At 50.0% G+C, this 21895-nt stretch overlaps 1 protein-coding gene across 4 annotated transcripts; it reads right to left on the bottom strand.

The window, feature by feature from the left end:
- Positions 1 to 34: 34 nt before the first annotated feature.
- NPR2 (natriuretic peptide receptor 2) lies at positions 35 to 20582 on the bottom strand. 4 transcript variants are annotated; one of them, XM_088837965.1, is made up of 23 exons: positions 19150 to 20582; positions 18683 to 18784; positions 18105 to 18310; positions 12124 to 12237; positions 11695 to 11830; positions 11357 to 11451; positions 10961 to 11093; positions 10641 to 10725; positions 9935 to 10055; positions 9698 to 9772; positions 9409 to 9486; positions 9071 to 9175; positions 8882 to 8953; positions 4013 to 4172; positions 3680 to 3835; positions 3434 to 3602; positions 3124 to 3270; positions 2513 to 2636; positions 2255 to 2323; positions 1046 to 1220; positions 876 to 974; positions 525 to 616; positions 35 to 394 (listed from the first exon to the last, which is right to left on the bottom strand). In XM_088837965.1, the coding sequence occupies exons 1-23, from the start codon at positions 19814 to 19816 to the stop codon at positions 329 to 331; spliced, it is 3246 nt and encodes a 1081-aa protein (XP_088694091.1). In that variant the 5' UTR covers positions 19817 to 20582; the 3' UTR covers positions 35 to 328. The 4 variants fall into 4 exon arrangements, with proteins under 4 accessions (XP_088694091.1, XP_088694092.1, XP_055283000.1 ...); XM_088837966.1 differs by lacking the exon at positions 18683 to 18784 and having other exon boundaries at positions 9935 to 10096; positions 10957 to 11093; XM_055427025.2 differs by lacking the exon at positions 18683 to 18784 and having other exon boundaries at positions 58 to 394.
- Between the last annotated feature and the right edge of the window lie 1313 nt (positions 20583 to 21895).

Here is a 21895-nt window from a genome sequence, read left to right as displayed (position 1 = left end):
CAGAACCTTTCCATGGAGCCACCCCTAACGCAGAGTATGTCACCCATAACTGTTTTTGTTTCTTTGTTTTATATTTGGCCAAAATATTCTGGTTTAGATACAGATATTTACAGAAGGTAGGGAGGAAGGGGAACAGGCCAGAGAGGGACAGGTATATGTACAAGACTGAGCTGCAAAGGGCAACAGTTTCCATATAAGGTGGGGGTTTTATGCATGTTGGTTTCCATCTCATGTGACAATGTCCACTTCTGATGTGTGGAGAGATGATGGCTACTGCCCACCCAGGTACCAGCAGCAGGGGATTGTCTGACTTGGGAAGAAGTGGGGTTTATAGGAGCCCAGCAGGTCCTTTCCGCTCTCCTAGGAGCCAATAAGTTCGCATCTTTCCTTTTCCCTGGAATTGGGGGAGCAGAGATAATTCAGATTCTTGTGTTATTCCTCATACCTCCCTCTCTTCCCCCATAGCCTCCACAGTCACATTGATCCTCCCTTTCCATGACTCCCTCCCTGTGGCCTGCCATCACCTTCATCTCCACATCCCCTCGAAGCTCTAGCTGGAAGCATCCGAGCTCATCCAGGGCATCCTTGGTGGTAGAGGAGACATGAATCTTCAGGGCTGGGGCAGGACAGGAGAGATGATGGAAAGAAGAACCAAAGAAAAGGCAACCGAAGAACTGCAGTATCAGAGAGAGCTTTACCCAACCACCATCCCTCAGGAGGGTCTCAGTCTTCCCGGGGTACATGCACTAGAACCAAAATATGTCCAAGGGTGGGGCAATCAAGCACTGCGGTCTATCCAATTGAGAGATTTGGAGGAACTCTGAAAAGAAAAGGCCAACCCAGATGGAGGCTGAGGTTGAGGGTTGATGTCTCACCTTGACCATTAGACTCCATTCGGGAAGCAGTGTTCACTGTGTCTCCAAAGAGACAATAGCGGGGCATCTTCAGGCCAACGACCCCAGCACAGACGGGCCCTGTGAGAAGAAACAGGTTGGAAGAGCCTGGGGAAAGTGGATACGAGGGCAGGAGGGAGAGTCAGCCCTACCTGTGTGGACCCCTATGCGTAGCCGCAGTTGGTCGTGGGGTCGGTGGCGGATGCGGAAGGAAGAAACTGCATCCAGTAACGCCAGGGCCATACGAGCAATTTCTGGGGCATGACGCTGACCATTTCTGCCTGGGAGACCAGATACCACCATGTAGGCATCTCCAATCGTCTCTACCTGATTGAGAGGGGGATAAAAAGGTCATCTCTATCTGTATCAATGGGGGTGGGGAAGAGTAAGAGGAGACAAGCTGAGTACCACTATGAGTCATCCTGGCAGCCAGGAAGCCAGATGTTGACTGTCAAATAAGTGCCCTGGTCCTGAGAATCTGGGAGAAGCAGGCCCACTGAAATGAGCCCTACATAGCCCAAAGTGTCAAAGGAAAGAAAGCAGGCACTTGGCTTTAACTGTACTGAAGCTGTGTAAGAGAAGGTCCCGGTTTTTAGGAACTACACATAGATTTATTCAGGAACGAAGGGCCACTGTGTCTGCCACTTACCTGCCAAAGGTTCAGAAAATAATTATACAGATATCTAGATAGATTTTTTTAAATAAAGCAAATGGGAAATACAAACAATTGGTAAATCTGAATAAAGGGTTTATGGGAATTCTTCATTATGGTAAATAAGAGACGGCAGACTGAATCCAAAGGGAAGAGACAAGACTGGATATTTATTATCTACACAGTGTTAGGCCCTTATTCACAGTAAGTCTATTATTCCCATCTGAGGCTCAAGGAGCTTCTCTTACTTGCCCAAGGCCACACAGTTAGCCACAAAGTCAGATCGTTTTTTACTCCCAAGCACCATAAAGCCTACCCTAAATGACTGAATGACTTCAACAAAAAGCTTTCACTACATAGCTTGTCCTTCATCCCAATATATCATTCTATACCCACATCCTGTATGCTTCCTCCGTGTCTGGAGGGGATGAAAAGAAAAGATGGCTAGACTCTGACCATACCCTCAGGCAAAAAGTGGCAGACTAGATCCTGTGATGGTTCTGATTAGGGAAGCCTCAAGGATTCACAAAGATTAGACTGGGATGTACAACTACAGTGCCAGAGTCTCAGTTGTCTATAAAGGGCACTCCAGCATTAGAATGCTGGAGACTCAAGTGGAAAAACTGACCACGGAGCAGGTAAGGCACGTGGGGTTCGGGGAAAATGGCTTTTAAAGGAGTGTCAATGGAAGGGCAGCCCCAGCTCTCACCTTGTAGACATCAAAGTTGTCAATTATGGCATCGAAGCACGTATACAGATCGTTAAGAAGTGTCACCACCTAAAAGGGATGGGAAAGTAGAGGCCTTAAAACTTGTGCCTGACTTTCTAAGAATTCTTAACACACAAGCCATAGCAAGATATGGAAACTCCAGAACAAGCTAGTCTTTCCTATTATCAAGGATTTCTATGCCCCAGCTAAGCTTCCCTAGGTCCCCACCCCGCCCCTGGCCCCTAACCTGTCTCTCACCTGCATGGGGGTGCTCTCTGCCGACAAAGCTGTGAAGCCAACGATGTCACTGAAGTAAATGGTAACGCTGTCAAAGGCCTCAGCCTGTACAGTCTCTCCCCGTTTTAACTGCTCTGCCACTGAACTAGGAGGCAAGGGTACAGTCCAAGCCAGACTCAGAAGGGGGCAAAGGGAGAGGAAAAGAGTGTATGGCTGGAGCACAGATGGGTTCTAACATGAAAGCTGAGCCTGGTGGAGGAGAAGGAAGGTGGCTGGGAAGTCATGACAGTCCAGAGCACGATAGGGTGGACACAAGATGGGGGTTGGAAGAGGATCCCTGGGGCTGCAGGCCAAATATCCTGAGATGGGACTGTTCTACCTGCACTCACTGGAGTGAAGCTCTGGTAGAGCAGCATCCTAAGAAGAAGGGATAGGAGGCCAGGAAAAAGGCAGCACAGCTCATTTGGAGACAGAATGAAAAACATGGCCTAGAGCTAGAATGGGTTCATGGTAGCAAGATGTGACAAAGCAGGGTTCTGAGGGTTGGGAAGGGAGTTGTCAGGAGCTGGATGAGGTAGGAAGAAACAGAGCAGATACCAAAGGAAAATTCAGGAAGGGGTCAGAAGTCTCACTGGGGTAGAATTTGGTAGAGCAGAGCCTCAGCCTTGCGTTTCTCCTCCAGGTAGGCCTGTGTGCGCTCCTCCACCAGCTTCTCCAGGTTGTTGGCATACTGCTCCATGCGCAACAGGAGGTTGTCCAATATGCTGGTGCCACCTTCCCTGGAAGGAGGCCAGGATATGGTACCTGCTCCAAGATGTTCAAGACTCCCAGGGCTTTCTACCCAGCCCACCCACCCTCTTGGCCCCACCAGCCCCACCTCATCCACTAAGACTGATAAGGCCTCTATCCCTGGGGAGCCCCTGCCCCGTCATGCCCTCTCACTTGTTAAAGCGGCGAATGAAGCCCTTAATCTGTCCAAAGTCTGGTCGTTCAGTTGGATCCTGGGCCCAACATCGCTCCATCAGCAAAACTAGCTCTTCATTCAGTTGAGTCCGGTCAATACTTGGCCGGAAATAAGGCCGCTGACCATTCCGGACCTTCTGGACAATCTCTGAGGGTGATCAAAGGCTTGGTTGAAGAACAGGTCTTTCAGGTAGGGGAAGCGCTGGGTAGTAGATTGACTCTTACCTTTGGGGCTGAGATCCAGGCCCTCCAAGTAGAAAGGCCCACTGCGAAGTGCTATCTCCTGTAAGATGATCCCAAAGCTATAGACATCAGCCTTCTGCATACCTGTGGTCGGCAGGGGGTTCCCACTGAGCAGTTCTGGGGCAGTCCACAGCTTCTCTGAAAAGAGGGAACCAGGTCCTCAAAGATGGAATCCCCAAGCCCACCTGGGCTCATCTGCATAATGCTCGCCACAGTACTGTCACTCCATCTCCCTCTCCCACCCTCCCTAAGTGGAAATGATCACATTGCCTGGGGGAGGGCAATGTAGAAGTGGGTTGTGGGGAAAGGCCTCACTGGCATAGAGGGCATGGCTGTCATCAGGTTCAGCGGTTGATCGGAAGCTGGCCAGGCCATAGTCTGTGATTTTGAGCACGAAACGACTATCCACCACACAGTTGGAGGACTTCAGACTCCCATGGGATGCAATAATGCTGTTATGGAGAAAGGCCATGCCCTGCAGGATACAGATCAAGTCATAGGATTGGATCGTATCTGGCTTAGGATACCCCCTCTCCATGAGATGGGCATTAGCTAGCTGTCTAAAGATCTCGGGGCCATAAAAACAATATGCTAATTTTGGAAGACATCCTTTGTTTCCACTCAAGGAAGCAGGCAAAAATAGGAGTCATCTCTTCCATGGGCTTCCCTGGTGGCTCAGATGGTAAAGAATCTACCTATAATGCAGAAGACCTGGGTTTGATCCCTGAGTTGGGAAGACCCCCTGGAGGAGGGAATGGCAACTCACTCCAGTATTCTTGCCTGGGAAATCCCATGGACAGAGAGCCTGGCGGGCTATAGTCCATAGGGTTGCAAGAGTCCAACGCAACTTAGCAACTAAACCACCACCATCTCTTCCTGGTACCTTAAGCAGTATATCAGCACCTAAGCACCAGGGACAGGAGACATGCATAAGAAAAGGGACAAGGGAAGCTATCAGTTATTACCCTGGAAAGGGCAGTCTGTCTTCCGAGTAATGAAGGGAATAGAACTATGAAGGTGAACTCCAAGAATACTACACTCATGATGGCCTCAAATGCTTGGCCACTGCTCAGGAAGGCAAGCTTTGAGATCCAGGTATTAAGACTACCTAGATGCACCAAGGAAGATAAGCCAGTTGGAAACTAACATATAATTGAGAACAGGCAGGCAGGTCGAGATGGAGGAGAAAAGTGATCTACTAGAGGGAATGTGAACCAGAGAGAAAGTGGAGAGGATGGTAAATTAGGAAAACCTAGGACTTCCCTTTTGCATTCAAGAAACACCTGGAGTAACAGGCAACTTTGGCCTTGGAGCACGAAATGAAGCAGGGCAAAGGCTAATAGAGTTTTGCCAAGAGAACGCACTGGTCATAGCAAACACCCTCTTCCAACAACACAAGAGAAGACTCTACACATGGACATCACCAGATGGTCAACACCGAAATCAGATTGATTATATTCTTTGCAGCCAAAGATGGAGGAGCTCTATACAGTTAGCAAAAACAAGACCAGGAGCTGACTGTGGCTCAGATCATGAACTTATTGCCAAATTCAGACTTAAATTGGAGAAAGTAGGGAAAACCACTAGACCATTCAGATATGACCTAAATCAAATCCCTTGTGATTATACAGTGGAAGTGAGAAATAGATTTAAGGGACTAGATCTGATAGATAGAGTGCCTGATGAACTCTGGACGGAGGTTCATGACATTGTACAGGAGACAGGGACCAAGACCATCCCCATGGAAAAGAAATGCAAAAAAGCAAAATGGCTGTCTGAGGAGGCCTTACAAATAGCTGTGAAAAGAAGAGAAGTGAAAAGCAAAGGAGAAAAGGAAAGATATAAGCATCTGAATGCAGAGTTCCAAAGAATAGCAAGGAGAGATAAGAAAGCCTTCCTCAGTGATCAATGCAAAGAAATAGAGGAAAACAACAGAATAGGAAAAACAAGAGAGCTCTTCAAGAAAATTAGAGCTATCAAGGGAACATTTCATGCAAAGATGGGCTCGATAAAGGACAGAAATGATATGGACCTAACAGAAGCAGAAGATATTAAGAAGAGGTGGCAAGAATACACAGAAGAACTGTACAAAAAAGATCTTCACGACCAAGATAATCACAATGGCATGATCACTCACCTGGAGCCAGACCTCTTGGAATGTGAAGTCAAGTGGGCCTTAGAGAACATCACTACAAACAAAGCTAGTGGAGGTGATGGAATTCCAGTTGAGCTATTTCAAATCCTGAAAGATGATGCTGTGAAAGTGCTGCACTCAATATGCCAGCAAATTTGGAAAACTCAGCAGTGGCCACAGGACTGGAAAAGTCAGTCTTCATTCCAATCCCAAAGAAAGGCAATGCCAAATAATACTCAAACTACTGCACAATTGCACTCATCTCACACGCTAGTAAAGTCATGCTCAAAATTCTCCAAGCCACGCTTCAGCAATATGTGAACCGTGAACTTTCAGATGTTCATGCAGGTTTTAGAAAAGGCAGAGGCACCGGAAATCAAATTGCCAACATCCGCTGGATCATGGAGAAAGCAAGAGAGTTCCAGAAAAACATCTATTTCTGCTTCATTGACTATGCCAAAGCCTTTGACTGTGTGGATCACAATAAACTGTGGAACATTCTGAAAGAGATGGGAATACCAGACCACCTGACCTGCCTCTTGAGAAACCTGTATGCAGGTCAGGAAGCAACACTTAGAACTGGACATGGAACAACAGACTGGTTCCAAATAAGGAAAGGAGTACGTCAAGGTTGTATCTTGTCACCCTGCTTATTTAACTTATATGCAGAGTACATCATGAGGAACGCTGGGCTGGAAGAAGCACAAGCTGGAATCAAGATTGCCGGAAGAAATATCAATAACCTCAGATATGCAGATGACACCACTCTTATGGCAGAAAGTGAAGAGGAACTAAGAAGCCTCTTGATGAAAGTGAAAGAGGAGAGCGAAAAGGTTGGCTTGAAGCTCAACATTCAGAAAACAAAGATCATGGCATCTGGTCCCATCACTTCATGGGAAATAGATGGGGAAACAGTGGAAACAGTGTCAGACTTTATTTTTTTGGGCTCCCACATCACTGCAGATGGTGAGTACAGCCATGAAATTAAAAGACAGTTACTCCTTGGAAGGAAAGTTGTGACCAACCTGGATAGCATATTAAAAAGCAGAGACATTACTTTGCCAACCAAGGTCCGTTTAGTCAAGGCTATGATTTTTCCCGTGGTCATGTATGGATGTGAGAGTTGGACTGTGAAGAAAGCTGATCGCCGAAGATGCTTTTGAACTGTGGTGTTGGAGAAGACTCTTGAGAGTCCCTCGGACTGCAAGGAGATCCAACCAGTCCATTCTAAAGGAGATCAATCCTGGGTGTTCATTGGAAGGACTGATGCTAGAGCTGAAACTCCAATACTTTGGCCACCTCATGCGACAAGTTGACTCACTGGAAAAGACTTTGATGCTGGGAAGGATTGCGGGCAGGAGGAGAAGGGGACGACAGAGAATGAGGTGGCTGGATGGCATCACCGACTCGATGGACATGAGTTTGAGTGAACTCCGGGAGTTGGTGATGGACAGGGAGGCCTGGCGTGCTGTGATTCATGGGGTCGCAAAGACACGACTGAGCAACTGAACTGAACTGAACTGAGGACTTCCCTGGTGGCACAGTGGATGGGAATCTGCCTGCCAATGCAGGGGACACAGGTTCAATTCCTGGTACAGGAAGATCCCACATGACCCAGAGCAACTAAGCCTGTGAACCACAACTACTGAAACCTGAGCCCAGAGCCTGGGCCTACAACAGGAGAAGCGACTGCAGTGAGAAGCCCATGCACTGCAATGGAGAGCAGCCCCTGCTTACGGCAACTAGAGAACGCCCACTGCAGCAATGAAGACCTAGCACAACCAAAAATAAATAAATAAACTATTTTTTAAAAAACCCTGGAAAATGGACCAAGGTAGGAGGTAGCTGCCAAGTCAATGCAGAAGCCTGAAACTTCTGACTCCACAGGGCCAGAGAGGAGTGAATCTTTGCCTGTGAAGGACTCTAAGGCAGGTCCTAAGAGGATAGAGTGATGCATCCCCTGGGAAGTCAGTTTGGGTGGAACAGAAAAAGGATACAGTGCTAACCAAAATTTCTCTAAATGTTTAACTCTGGGTCTAAACAATTAAAAACTCTAGTCTCTGTAAACTCTTTCTTCTTCTTTGTTTCATCTTGACATCAACAAACCTTGGGAAATCTCCAAATTTGTGAATATAGATATGATTAGGCTTCTGGATTTGTTATAAATCATCTTTCCATTAAATCATTGTTCTCTTAAGAGTCATATTTTTCTTATAATTTATCATCACACCTCCAGTTAAGCACCACATCAACGTTACCTAATAATTTCTCTCTCATTTGATGGCAAACTTTACATTACACACAAAATTTTTAAAATAACTTCATTAGAACTAAGCAGAATAACCAAAGTCAGCTTCTGGTGTGGTACAGGTGATCCACTAGGCTAGCTCACTGACCCAGAGACTTGGTTCTAAACACCTGTGCAAGATGCAAATTTATACCTCCACAAACCCATGGACCTCTGGGTCACTTGAAAATAGCTGAAGCCTAGTATCTTAGAATATACCAAATGATCAACATAGTTTTCCTTGGCTTCTCAGTTTTATTTAGAGAAGTATATAAAACTTATTTTTTTGATGTAAATGTAAACTTTACATTTACTTGGTAAAATGTTCTTTTTGAATTTCAGTTTTTCTGAACAAAAAAGCAGATATGCCTAATATTGGCTAGAGAGTAAATGACAGAGAAAAATGAGGGTAAAAACCAAGAGGATAAGTATGTTTGGAGACCCCATTCACTTTTCCCTGCTAAGAGATTTTAATACAAACTCTTGGAAGTTAAAAAAATTAAAAGGATGATGGAGAGAGATTTGAGGTATCCAGTGTAGGAAAACAAAAATTTGCTACAAAGACTCTGCGTGGCAAATAAAACTCATTCCTCCCAATTAAAAGCCCCAGATCCCTTGTTTACCCATTATTACCCAATCTTCAGAATAAGGGGAAGTGGAGAGAATGGAATTTTTAGAGGACCAGGAAGAGAAATCCTAAGCAAAGACAGAAACAAGGAAGCATTATTAAAGTGGATGAACTCAAGGAGTGGGGAAGACTCACCTTGACAAGGTCATTAATGAGTGAATAACGAAACATCCAGTCCAGGTTGATGCTGTCATTTTCCAGAATATCCTGGTAAGTGACATGGAATAGATGATATGACTATCCTAGCCCCACTGTCACCCACACAGTTGATGTAATTTTGGGTCTATCTCCCTTGCCCCCATAATCCCCACCTAGATCCCACACCTGTAAACTCCCACGAGGACAATACTCGGTGACAATGCAAATGTTGGGAGGGTCTATGCAGGCGCCAATGAAGCGAGTGAGATGGTTAAACTGAACATCTCTCATCTAGCCAAAAGAAAAAAAAAAAAAGGAAGGAAAGATAATTAAAAGAGCTAAAAATTAGATGCAGAAATCTACCACTACAGGAGAGGACCTTTCTCTTAATTGTACTCACAACTCAAAATCATTTATAAATGCCCTACTTGCGCTCCCAGCCAGTATTACTATTCCCTAGTCCTCTCCTTCCCCTTCCATGTCGGTGTTTATCCTGGGCCCTCAACCCATACACCATGACTTACATGTTTGAGTTCAAACAGAACCTGCCGGGTCAGCTCGATGCGCTTCTTATTCACATGTTTGATGGCCACAACATTTCCCTGAGGGTGGGAGTAAAAGGAGAAGAGGAACATTAAGCTCTGCAGGAGCCACTGGGTGCTGGGAAAGACTAGAGAACTGTGGGAGCACCCAGGAGCTCAGCCAGACAGAGAGAGGAGGCTGACGAGAGGCAGAGGGTCACGGGAAGAGATGAAAGATGATGATGAGACAGGATGAAATGGTGGGGACCAGAATAAGCAGATGACTGTTCACCTTGAAGTGACCGGTGTTGGCAAAGATCTGGTATTTCCCATGGGCTGTCATGAGCGAGCCGTAACTGGATCCCCGCTGGGGCCAAGGGCAACATGGAGGCGGAAGGATGAAAGGAACATTAGATGGTGGTGGTGGTGCAGGCGTTATCATTACAGGCTGATGTGCTAGGAAAGCTCCAGGGTACGAAAGGACAGGCACTCAGAGGGAAGCAGAGGGACAGCTGAGAGGAGGGCTCACCAACGACAGTGTGAGGCGACTGCCTGCACCTTTGTGGCATCGCTCTGAATTGCCGAACTGCAGCTCTTCCCAGCGGATGCGCCACAACATGCTGGCCAGCTCCTTCTCCAGCATCAGTTTTCTGTAAGGACTGCACCCCTCAGCTGACTGGCAAGCCTGATCCTACCATCCCAGAAGCCAGCTGCGGGGTGGCGGGGGCTTCCTGGCAGCTCTCGAGAATGCAGTTTTCACACCCGAGAGACAGGACAGAGAGAGCGTGAAGCACTCTCTGTGGGGCGGACACAAGCCCTGTGCTTATGTAAAACACAGAGGCTGAAGATAAAGTACCTTCTTAAAATGCTGCCCGACTCTTTGCAACCCTATGGACTACAGCCCACCAGGCTCCTCTGTCCATGGAATTCTCAAGGGAAGAATACTGGAGTGGGTAGCCATACCCTCCTCCAGGGGATCGAACCCACATCTCTTATGTCTCCTGCATTGGCAGGTGGGTTCTCTACCACTAGTGCCATGGTAGCATCCATGGAAAGTTCACCTTTGCCCACAGAAGACCCCACTCAAAATCATTAATTCTAGACTAGTGTACCCAGTCTAGAACCAAAGTCGGGGAGGGGAAACAAGACCATGGCTAAAAGACAACTGACAAGAAAGGCTAGAGACGGTGGAGTTACAGCTAAGGGAGCCTGTCAGCAGAAAGCTCAGAACTCACCGGAAAATGAGGAAGCTGGAAACACCAAACATGATGAAGGTGATTCCTGTACTCAGCGCCACAATTGCCAGAGTTGAAAGTGGAGCTGAAGGGGAGAGGGGGACCCTGAGAAAGACTGTGTGTGGCCTTGTGAGCCAGAAGGGGGCGATGCTCTTAGATGCAGGGAGCAGACCCATCTCTTGAGGCAGAGAAGGAGGGAGCGGGTAGGGGAGACGAGGTAAAACAGAGCTAAGAGTTGGGGGCAGGGGGGCATGAGGAGGAAATAAGAGAAAGGAAAGCGAAGGGAGGAAGGGCTGCTCCCAGTCCCTGCACACACCCACTTTTATCACAGGACGGGTCGTCCAGGTCAAAGGCACAGGGGGGATTGTCCAAGGGGGGGGCCCCCTTCACCCAGGGGATGGGCCGTCCTGTCCACCAAATCTGCTTCTCGGCTCCCGAGTAGTGGGCTGCAGGCTGTGAGGATGGAGAGAACGGGGCCCACAGGCCTGCTCCCACCAGCCTCCTCGCCCCATACCCAGCTACTTGGCTGCTTTTCTCCCCACCTGCGGCTCCCCCCACCACCATCATCAGCTCCAGGAGAGAAAGTAAGTCCCTGCCTCCAGTGCCTTTGGTTCTGCCCCCATAAGAACCCTAAAGGCTGTTCTTTGTGGGTCTTTTAGGGTCTTAGCTGTTCTTTGTGGGCCTCACACTCTCTTCCCTGCCTCCTCCCCCATCACCTGAAAGTCCCCGGAAACCAGGTCTCCCATGGCCCACAGGACAAAATCGGTCTCCCGGTCATTGTTCTTGTCCATAACGACCAGTCCAGTTACACCTAAGACAGAAAGGAGCACCCCTTACTTGGAGATCTGCCCTTGGTCCCTCTCCTATCTTCCCAAGCCCTCTAGTTACCTGGCGGTCTGTCCCTGCCCCCATTCTTAGCATGTGTCCACCTCAGCCAGGTGCTCTGACCCCAGCTAACTTTCTCTCCTGCCCCTGGTGTCTGTGTTTGCCTCTGCCCACTCCACTCCTGAGCCTGACAGCAGCGCTCTGGCCCTCATCTGACCCTCTCCATTACCACGGTATCTTCGTCCTTGCATCTTCTCGACAATTCGAAGTCCGTCTTCCCGGGTGCCTCCCTCCTGTATGGTCTCATTCAGGACTTCGGCGTACAGAAGGATCCCATCGTAGAAGCAGCCAGCAATGAGGTTCATCTGGGGGTGGTAACTTCAGCAGGGCTCTCCAAAGGTCCCGCCAGGCCCCTTCTCCAGCCCCTCTCCCGTCTCTGAGGTCTCCTCCTCCTTCTCCTCCTCCTGGTTTGCTTTCTTCCCTCCTCCCATAGCTAAGGGGCCATCCCTGCCTCACTAGGCCAGAAGAGAAAAACCCAGAAGGAAGCTGTCAGCCCCCACAGTAAGGCTGGCTCTGTGGCCAAGGCTGTATTCTGAGTTAGGGAGAAGAGCCTTTTCTCAAAGCCTGGCCTGACTCTTGGGGAAAGAGATCTGCTTACCAAGGAAGGGGCCAGCTCCACACCAAAATCCTCCCGTGCTCTAATCAGAAGACGATTCTGGAATTCCTGGTACTCGGGATTCGGGGGTTCTCGGTATGTGATGACCAATACCGTCTGGACCCACAGCACATGGGAGAGTGAAAAGGATTCGAGATGAGAATTAGGGGGAGAGAGGAAGCAGGAGAGAGAAACGTGGAGAAATACACATGATAGAAAATGTACAGGATGACCTTGAAGGCTGAGAGGGCACTAAACAGTGTGTGTGTGTGTATGTGTGATACATTTGGGAGAAGGGGTGGCACTGCTCCATACAAGACAGGTAGAAGCATCTGTCTATGGATGGTTCTGTGAATGTGGAGACTAAGAAACAGATAAAGTCAGCTCCATCCCCTAAACGGGCTCTTCATCTTCCTGAAGCCCCTACTATCCCTCACAGCTCCTTGGTCCCTTCCTTTGTTACCAGCAAGGACAACCCTGAGCAACAGCAAGGACAATGGTGTTAATACTGCTAATGTTATCAGCAGAATGTTGGCCCAGTGCTTCCACCCAGCGAGTTAAAGAGATTTCAGGTCCTATGACAAGCGGGGGAAATACTTTGAGACAGTGATTCCATCTGTAAAAAGCCACGAGCCCATTCCTTCAATGTGTGTAGTATACCCACGATATGCAGTACTGCCCTGCATACCAGCCTAGTCCCACAAGTCATGAGTCACAAGGAAAGCACACGGTCCCATGCCCACACACACCTCACAGGTAAGCCACTGACACATGTGGTCTCAGCTGTACACACTTCTCACTGGCCACGGTCAGCATTTCTCCGTCTTCCATGGGGGTGTCTGCCTGGCTCCCACTGCCCTCACACACTTCCTCCTTCTTGGCCTCTGCCTGCACCTCAGGCCTCCACAATCACTAGCCTCTCTGCCTTGATCAGAAAACTGGCATGGAAGCTTTGGGGAAAGACTTTAGATTAATACAGTTTGTGAAATGATAGATTAAAACTAGTCATTTCTAGCAATTGTGTTAATCTGTGTCTTTAATCCCTAAAGTACCATAGAGATACTAGATATATTACTTATGATCTATTTTCGATCAATTCACTCCAGGTACGAAATAGTGAAGTCAGTTTATAACACATATTCAATATATAGACTAGAGTTTGCCTATTGAGGTAATTATTCTTACTGGAGTGTGTGGATGCTTGACCATACATCGCTAATACTCTCCCACTGTCAGGCAGAATTAAAAAGGAGAGGGAGACTGAGGGTGGGGCTGGAAGGGTTCATTCAGGAACACTTACTCAATGAATAAAATAAAAACAGAAAGGGAGGATATGGTTGACAATGTAAAAAGTTAGTTAAAAGACTTGAGGGACTTCCCTGGTGGTCCAGTTGTTAAGAATCCACCTGCCAACGCAAATGATACAGGTTTGAGCCCTGGTCCGAGAAGCTCCCACATGCCACAGAGCAACTGAGTCCATGCGCTACAACTACAGAGCCTACGCTCTAGAGCCAATGCTCCCCAACAAGAGAAACCATCGCAACGAGAAGCCTACACACTGCAGCAACAGTAGCCCTGACCCACCACAACTAGAGAAAGCCCACACGCAGCAAGGGAGACCCAGCACAGCCAAAAATAAAAAAATAAATAAACTTTTTTAAACATTACAAAAAAAACTGGAAAAGATCAGGCTTCACACAATTTATATTTCAATACAAATGCTGATAATATATTTCCAGTGCTTTTTAAAAAGTAATTCCCTAGGTTGGTTTGTTCGCTAGACCAGCAGTTCTCAAATGTTTTTGGTCTCACAACCCGTTACTACTAGAAATTACGGAGGACCCCAAGGAGTCCGTAATTTGGATTACATCTATCAATATTTACCATAGGAGAAGTAAAAACTGACAAAGTTTTAAAGCACAAGAATACACAAGCACACCTTCTATAGCTGCCAGAGTGATGACATCATCTCACATCACGTAGCCTCTGGAAAACTCCACTGTACAATCATGGAAGAATGAGAGTGACAGAGGCAAATAACATCTCAGTATTTCTAAAATAGTTTTGACCTCATGGTCCTCATAAAAGGATTCCAGGGGCCCCCGGGATCCCAAGACCACACATTGAAAACTGCTATGCTAGACTCTTCTGCTGTGGTTACCAGGTACAGAAAAAAGAGAGAGAAGCAGAAGAACCTCCAAAGAATTGCTGTTCTTGCTCAGGGGCTAGAGAGAAGGTAAAGGGAGGTCACTGTGTCCCATTTCATAGGGGACCCCAGGTGGGAAAAAAAAACAACAAGCAAAGGCTGCCAAAAATGAGTACAGCAGTGATGGAAGCCAGAAGGGCACCCAGGAAATGTGGAAGGGCAGCAGACACCCGGCTCAGCCTGCAGGCCCACCCACACCTAACCCCGATCAATGGACAGAATGGCGGTCTCCAGAAGAGATGCTGCCCCACACAGCCCTTGGTTTAGTGCTAACTTCCATTCTAGATGCTGGAGTCTCCCCTCGATAACCCAGTCTCATGCTGGTCACCTAGGTGGTGGCTTTTGCCCGGGTTTCTAGGCCAGTCTGTCCAATGTTCTAAAATGTCCAGACAGAGGCTCTGGGTCCTTAGAGCTGAGTCATTTGTTTAGCTCCACCGTATCTACTTATTTTTCCCTATCCTGACTGATCATCTCGGTTTATAGTATCTGCTAGTTCTACTCCTCTCTAGAAGAATTCCTGACTCTGTCTCCCTCTTCCCAACATACACCTTGATTTAACTCAGTAAACACGTGCTGGGCACATGGACTTCACAAGTAAGCATGATCCCTGCCCTTTAGCAGCTACAGTTTAATGAGGTTTAAAAATCATAGCAACATACTTAATTTTAGGGTCCTCTCCCCAACTCTAGCTAGTATCCAGCACGAGCTGGGACCCTTTCCTTGGGCACAACACCCAGCTGGAAAGCTGTGGATATCTGTACCAGGGACTCCTCACCTCTGCTGCCACCTTCTCCAGGTTAGCCCAGTCTGGGACCACAGTGGGCCAGGTATGTCTGGGGTGTGGCCTCTCTGCTCTTTCATCCTTGTCTGAAACTGACTACTCAACCTCCCTAACCCCCTGCCCAGCTTCAGGATCAGAAAAGGATAAGAAGAGCTTTGTCAGAGGATACCCCATCACCCTCTCTCCCCACTTCACCGCCTTGATTTCCCCTTCGGCATGTTCTTGACTGCCCCTTCTCTTATACTGTAGCAAAACCTCCCTCTTTGCTTTTCTGTCTGAATAATGCTTACAGTGGGTGGGAGAGCTGAGAATTAATTTATAGTCGGCCCTTGAGCAGCATGGGTATGAAGTGCATGGGTCCGCTGAAAATGTGGCTTTTTTCCCAGTAAACACAGACCACGGTGCTGTATGATCTATGGTCGGCGGAGTCCACGGATGTGGAACTTCCGATGGGGAGGCCCGACTGTAAAGTGATGCTCAGATTTTTGACTGCATGGAGGGGTGGGTGTCCCTACCTCCCACAATGTTCAAAGATCAATTGTCTGTAACTAATTGTTAGTGGACTATATCCCTCCTCCCCTATCCTAAGTGTTGGGGCCTCTTGGCTGGTAGGAAGTCTCCCACAAGAGAGAGCTGTTCCCTCCACAAAGAAAATGTGGCCCAGAAGGCTGTGGAGTCTTCCCATCTGGGAGGGTCAGGGAGACCTTCCTTGACCACGGTAGCTGAAGCACAATTCCCTTGTTACTCTTTTCCAAAACTACTCCATTCTTTTTTTTTTTTAAGTACCATACCACATCACAGTTTGTTCTATAGTATTGCTGCTTATTTGTTTATGTTAGTCTACCCTACTGAATGTAGATTCCAAAAAGACAGGGACTGCACCTGTCACGTTCTCTGCTGTATGTTAGTACCTAGCACAGTGACTGGGACATAACAGGTGCTGAGTAAACTCTAATAGAATGAGTCAGTCTTCAAATGAATCAAACACTGACTGAATAGTAAGTTCCAGAGGAGACAAAGTTAGGCACAAGAGTGGGAAATCCAGTCCAGCCTGAGGATTCAGGGATTGTTTCCAGAAGGGAAGATAACTGATCTGAGTCCTAAAGAATGCCTTATTCAGACACACAAAAGGTGAGAAGGTCATTTTAGGCAAAAGTTACAGCATCAACAAAACCTGTCCTGTCACTGCCTGTGTTCACGTGTGACAGTCACAGACTCATACTCAGGAGTGCAAACAGATATGTCATTCACAGTCAGACACAACCAAATACAAAATCAGAGCCAGAGCCACAGGGAGCTCAACCCAGTGCTCAGTGACAACCTCCTCAGTGAGCTGAGGAAGGAGATGGGAGGGGGTCTCAGGAGGGAGGGGACATATGTATGCCTGTGGCTGATTCCTATTGATGTGTGGCAGAAACCAACACAAATATCGTAAGGTAACCATCCTCCAATTAAAAAAAAAAAAACAGTCATATAAAACCTCACTTACTAGAGAAGGTGGCCAAACAAGTCCAGCACTTATACATACCTATTTAGAGTCAAACAATCTAAGGGTTGAAAGGACCTTAAGATTATCCTATATGCCACCTCAAATCGTTTTGGGAAAAGGAGGGATATGCATAAATAAGTTAAAAAATACTTATGCACACAATTCAGTGAAAAATTGGTGGGAGAAGAGGGGAGCAATTCATGGGTATGATTTTAAGAGGCAGAGATTTGGGGTGAAGGGAGGAAGAGCACTGTGAACAGAAGGAGCAGACAGCATAAAGATGAGGAGCAGCGTTTGGTCATGGATGTGAGAGAGGTCTAGCCGCTGACATACTCAGCAGTACTGGAAAGTAAGATTTTAAAAGTGGGTTGAGAACAGACTGTAGAAAATCTTAAAGGTCATGATAAGGAGTCAAGACTTCATTCAGTAGGAAATCAGTCATTTAAAGTTTTGAGCAGAGAAGTAGACAGAGTCATGTCACTTCTCCCTACAAGCTGTTTCTCACATCCATTTCTTTTCATTCCTGCTACCATCACCACCCGCTGGAGAAGGAAATGGCAACTCACTCCAGTATTCTTGCCTGGAAAACCCTGTGGACAGAGGAACCTAGCGGGCTGCAGTCCATGAGGTTGCAAAGAGTCAGACACAAATGAGCACACACGCATCATTACCACAGTTCAAGCCCATACCTCTACGTCTCATTCTAACCTTTTACATACAGGTGGTCTCACTGCCGCCAGTCTCCTCCTCTTCCAATCCAACCTGAATTCTATCAGTATACGTCTCATCACACACACACAAAAAAACCTCAAACACTTGGCCATTCAAGTCCAAGCACCTCAGTCTTAGGTTCAGGGCTTTTCTTAATCTGAGGCTACCCCTGCAACATTATTTCTTATAATCTTCCCCAAGTGAACCACTCTTTCTTGTCAGGTCAGTTTGCCTTGAACCCCCAAACAGGTCCATTCCTGTCTTTTTCTCTTAGCCACCTGGATCCTCTTTCCCACTCTGACTAGGAAAACAACATCTGTCTTTAAAATCATGATAGAGTCTTGCTTCCTTTATAAAAGCCTTCCCTAAACCCAGCCCACAGTGACTCTCTCCTCCGAACCACTCACGTTCTTAGCATCTCTTCCAGGACCCATAATCACATCCTATCTCATACTTATATCTAACTGTACTGCAATCATGCCTCACCTCTTCAGAAAGGGTGGAAGCCCTCCCAGAGACTGGGACTAAATCTTCTCCCGAACTTTTCTCCCTGGCGGTATAGCTACCATTGGTACTTAGGAAAGCCAGCCATTCCAGGATCTTAAGAGGTGACCTTGGCAGACTTACTGAGAAAGAGCCACAAAGGTGAGACTAGGCGAGAAAATCCTCTGTCCATTTCACCCCTATAGTTTACAATTCTCGCCCTATTGCTGGGGCTTCTGTGGGGTCTTGTGAGAGAAAGAGAATTCCTCCAAAAGTTCCTCTCCCCCTTCCTTCAAGTTTGGTTCAAATGATACCTGAAACGCTTCTCTGAGGGCCTGGGCCTGTTCCTGGGTGCGATTATCCTGCCAGGGCCGGCCCATGGAGCGTGTGGGGCCCGCACGGAGACTCTCCCCAAAGACATCCAGGTAAAAGAAGACGTAATCCCCGTTGGTCAGGTTCTCCCTCTGGGCCTGCAGCAGGATCTCATGCAGCATCTCCAGAGGGCCACAGATGTACACAACTGGGAGCAGGGACATGACAGGGGCCCTCTGAGAGAGGGGCCAGGACCCTGAACAGCCCCACTTCTGACCATCTGCATTTCCACCCTCAGCAAGGAATAGAGGCCCTAACCTATCAACCACCCACCAGATGTCCCCCATCCCTCCCCTTGGGAGTCTATGTCATAAGTACCCTGGGGCCATAAGGACCATCTGGCAGAAGTCAGAGCCTGACTCCAGACTCCGAAGGAAGGGAGCTATCCCTCGAGCCCCTCCTCTTCCCAGAGCCCTGCCTTCTGCTCCCCACCCAGACCTCCTCACTCCCTACTCTGCCCTGCCTCTCCCTAGGCTCAAAGGCACTGATTGCTCAGAATTTCTCTCAGTGTGAGCTTTACCTGTCTTTCCCCACCAAATCTGCTGTACCTCAAAGCCCATTAACAGAGTCCTCACTCTTCTTATGCCTCCAAGGGGTCTTGGCAGCCCAGTCTGAGAAGTCTCTGCTCACAGACAGGCACACATTTTGGAGTGACCATCAACTACATTCATTACTCCAGGGCACTCACATTGCTCTCCAGATTCAACTTCCCCCAACCCCACAATTTCCCTGACCCAAGCTTCATCCTCCATGCTATCTTACTCCTTGTTCACATCTACCTGTGAACAGCCACCAGCAGCCCCCCAATCCCGCCCCAATACAATGCCTCGGGCCTCTCCCAGGGGCTCCATCCACGTCTGCTTCTTGATCCCAACCACCACCATCAGCTGCTCAACACCTGTCTGCATCTATAGCTTCCCAGTGCCGAGCCCCAGGGACACCAAGACCCTCCTCCCCTAGACCTAACACAGCCCGGGCCACACTCACTGCGCCCGTTGGCCCGGATGAAGTGGGTGGCCTGCTCAGGGCCCCCCGGCTCACGGGCGTACACCTGATGCTGTACGCTGAGGTTGCTGCCCTGCAGAGCCTCAAAGACGCCCTCGATGGTGAAGTAGTGAGGCCGGTCATCTGTGCGAGCATCCAGATACAGCAAGGCAGCACGGGCAGTCCAATTGAAGTGCCCGTGGAGCATCACTACAAACTCACCCAGCTTGGGAGCAGAAGGGCCAGTGCGCACCAGGGTACGGTAATGCTCACTCTTAGCCGAAAAACCAGAGGCCACAGCACCCGCGGTCAGCAGGGGAAGGCGCCAGTGTGAGGCAAAGCGAGCCACAGAGGCAGCGGGGTACACGCAACCCGGGCCCAACAGAAGGTCGGGGTCATGGTACAACTTGAGATCCACAGCGCGTAGAGGGGCCAGGTACTCAGAGCAGGCGCCGTCCAGCTCAGAGCTGACGAAGCGGAGGTCCACGGGCAGCGCCCGGCCCAGCGCCTCCACGGCAAGGGCCACAGCGGGACCCACCCGTGGCCAGGCCCAGGCATAGCTCAGGTTGTGTTCGGGCAGCACCACCGCCAGCGTCAGGTTGCGCGCCCCGGGAGGACGCACCCCACCTGCCAGGGCTGCTACCACCAGCAGGAGAGATGGCAGTGCCATGGGGAGAAAGCGGCGGCCCCACTGCCCCCAGAACCCGGGGTCAGGCGGGCCTAGGGGGGAGGCAGCAGCACCACCCAGCCTGGAACTAGGGGAAGACCGCCAGAAGAGAAGTGATGATGAGCCAGGAGGGCTGGGACACAGGAGAGGGGCAGGGATGGGCGAGGAAGAGGAGGGAGGAAGGGACCCCCAGGGAGCGGGTGAGAACTGGGTCCAGCAGCCCAGGGCAGGGACTGAGGAAGACTAAGGGGAGAGTGGCAGGAGGACGGAGGGACCGAGGGGGCCTGTGACTGGGATGTGGACAGTGAGGGGTGAAGTCCGAGACTGGGATGGGGTGGGGGTGGGGGGCAGGCTGGTACAAAGAGAAGGCCTGGGGGGCACCTCACGGCCGAAGGGGCTAGGAGGGCAGAGAGCTGCGGAAAGGAGGACCAGGGGATAAGGTGGGAGGGGGCTGGCGCGGCGGAAGGACTGGGACCATGGGCGGCGGGGAGCGAAGCGAGGCCTGGGCCGGAGGAGAGGGAAGGCAGGGGTGAATCTCCCTGAGAAGGCTTCTCCCGAAGCTCCTGCTTGGACTAACGGGCCCAGGGCGCTGGTCCCATCCGGAGCTGCGGCGGCCCCGCCCGTGTCCCAGCTCCTCTGCTCCGCTTCTCCTGGGCCCCGGCGGCCGGCGCAGCGCCGCGCTTCCTCCCGCCCCCTGCCTGGGCCCCCGGGCGCGCCGCTCGTCCGGGTCAGGTCGCCGCGGCCCGGCCGTCTCCGCTCGCTGCGCCGGCGGCGGCCGAGTGCGACTCCCTGGGCAAGCCGCCCGCCCCCGCCCCCGCCCCGCGCCTTCCCCGCCCCTCCCCGCGGCCCCGCCTTCTCCCCGCCCGCCCCACCCCCCGGCGCCTGCTGTCTCCCCCAGCCCGCCCCCCGCCCCTACCCGGCCGCCCCGGGACCTCCCAGGTCTCACACCCACCCAGGGGGCGCCGCGCAAGGGGCTCCCAGGCCGGCGAGGTTCCGAGCGCCCCCTCACTGTGAGGCCTGCCCGGTCTCCTCCAGGCCCCCCGGCCACCCCAGCGCGCCCTGTCCATCTCACTCCGAGGAGCCGGGGCCTCTCTACACGGCCCTAGCCATCCCGCTCTTCTTAGGGTCTCCTTTCTCAATTCCCCCGAGTCCCTCTGACACTCCAGTCTCAAGAAGTCTGGAACCCCCATGTATTTGTATCCTCACTTGTCCTCCACCTAGCGAGCCACACCACCCTTCTCTGCCGGGAACTCTCTCTCCCCTTCACCAGCAAAACATGCTTGCTCCCTGGAAGAACAGGCCCCTCCAGGACCAAGGCGTCCCAAAGACCGATTTTTCCCGAGTCCTAACGAAGTCCATGCGTCTCTCTTTTCCTTAAGACTCAACTCGCCAACCTCTCACTTCCTGGCCCTACGCCCCGTCTGTGCCCTCCCAGGTCCTCAGAGGCCACCACAGCCCACTGGGCTTCCATCACACCATCTGCTCCTGGGCAGGACCCCAGAACAGCCTCTTCTCTTTGTCTCCCTTCACGGCCCAGGCTCGCACCCGAGGAAAGTTCAGGGACTGACTCAGCAGAACATTTCTAGCAGTGGAAGCCCACTGTGTCCCCTTTGGGTTCCACCCTCCCTCCTAAGCATCCAGCCTAGAAGGCTCACCCCAGACGCCCCAGATCTGGAGGAGCTGATCTGATTGCGAGGACCGGCTTGGGAGGGATGAAATCATGGTTGCTGGGAGGAACTGCCATGGGACCTTTGGGAGTTTTCCTCAAATTGTCATTAAGGAGATGCACATCAACCCATTTTCCTCCCCCCTGCCAAGAGCCACAGTGCATCTCCTGCTTCAGGCCACTTCTCCAGCAATCACAATGCCAAGAAGCTGAGAGCTCCCGGAGTAGAGCGAGAAGGGTGGGTGTGCAGGGAGAGGAGGGGCCTAGTTTCTCTGAGGTGGAGGCGACACCTAGTGGTTTGGGGAGGGAACTAAAGGACAATGCCATTTTATTCTCAGGTACAGTAATGGCAACCCACTCCAGTACTCTTGCCTGGAAAATCCCATGGACGGTGGAGCCCGGTAGGCTACAGTCCA

The sequence above is a fragment of the Moschus berezovskii genome, chromosome 7, assembly GCF_049115385.1.
Source record: "Moschus berezovskii isolate FMDL1 chromosome 7, NW_MosBer_1.0, whole genome shotgun sequence".
NCBI classification, from domain to species: domain Eukaryota; kingdom Metazoa; phylum Chordata; class Mammalia; order Artiodactyla; family Moschidae; genus Moschus; species Moschus berezovskii.
This window is presented reverse-complemented; position numbering and strand designations above follow the sequence as displayed.

Excerpts from the sequence above, each read along its gene's own strand:
- NPR2 (XM_088837965.1), bottom strand. The coding sequence starts at position 19,816 with ATGGCACTGCCATCTCTCCTGCTGGTGGTAGCAGCCCTGGCAGGTGGG. Across the intron at positions 11,831-12,123 it reads TGGAGCTGGCCCCTTCCTTG|ATGAACCTCATTGCTGGCTG; the intron begins GTAAGCAGATCT and ends TACCACCCCCAG. Across the intron at positions 395-524 it reads GAGGGGATGTGGAGATGAAG|GGAAAAGGAAAGATGCGAAC; the intron begins GTGATGGCAGGC and ends CCCCAATTCCAG.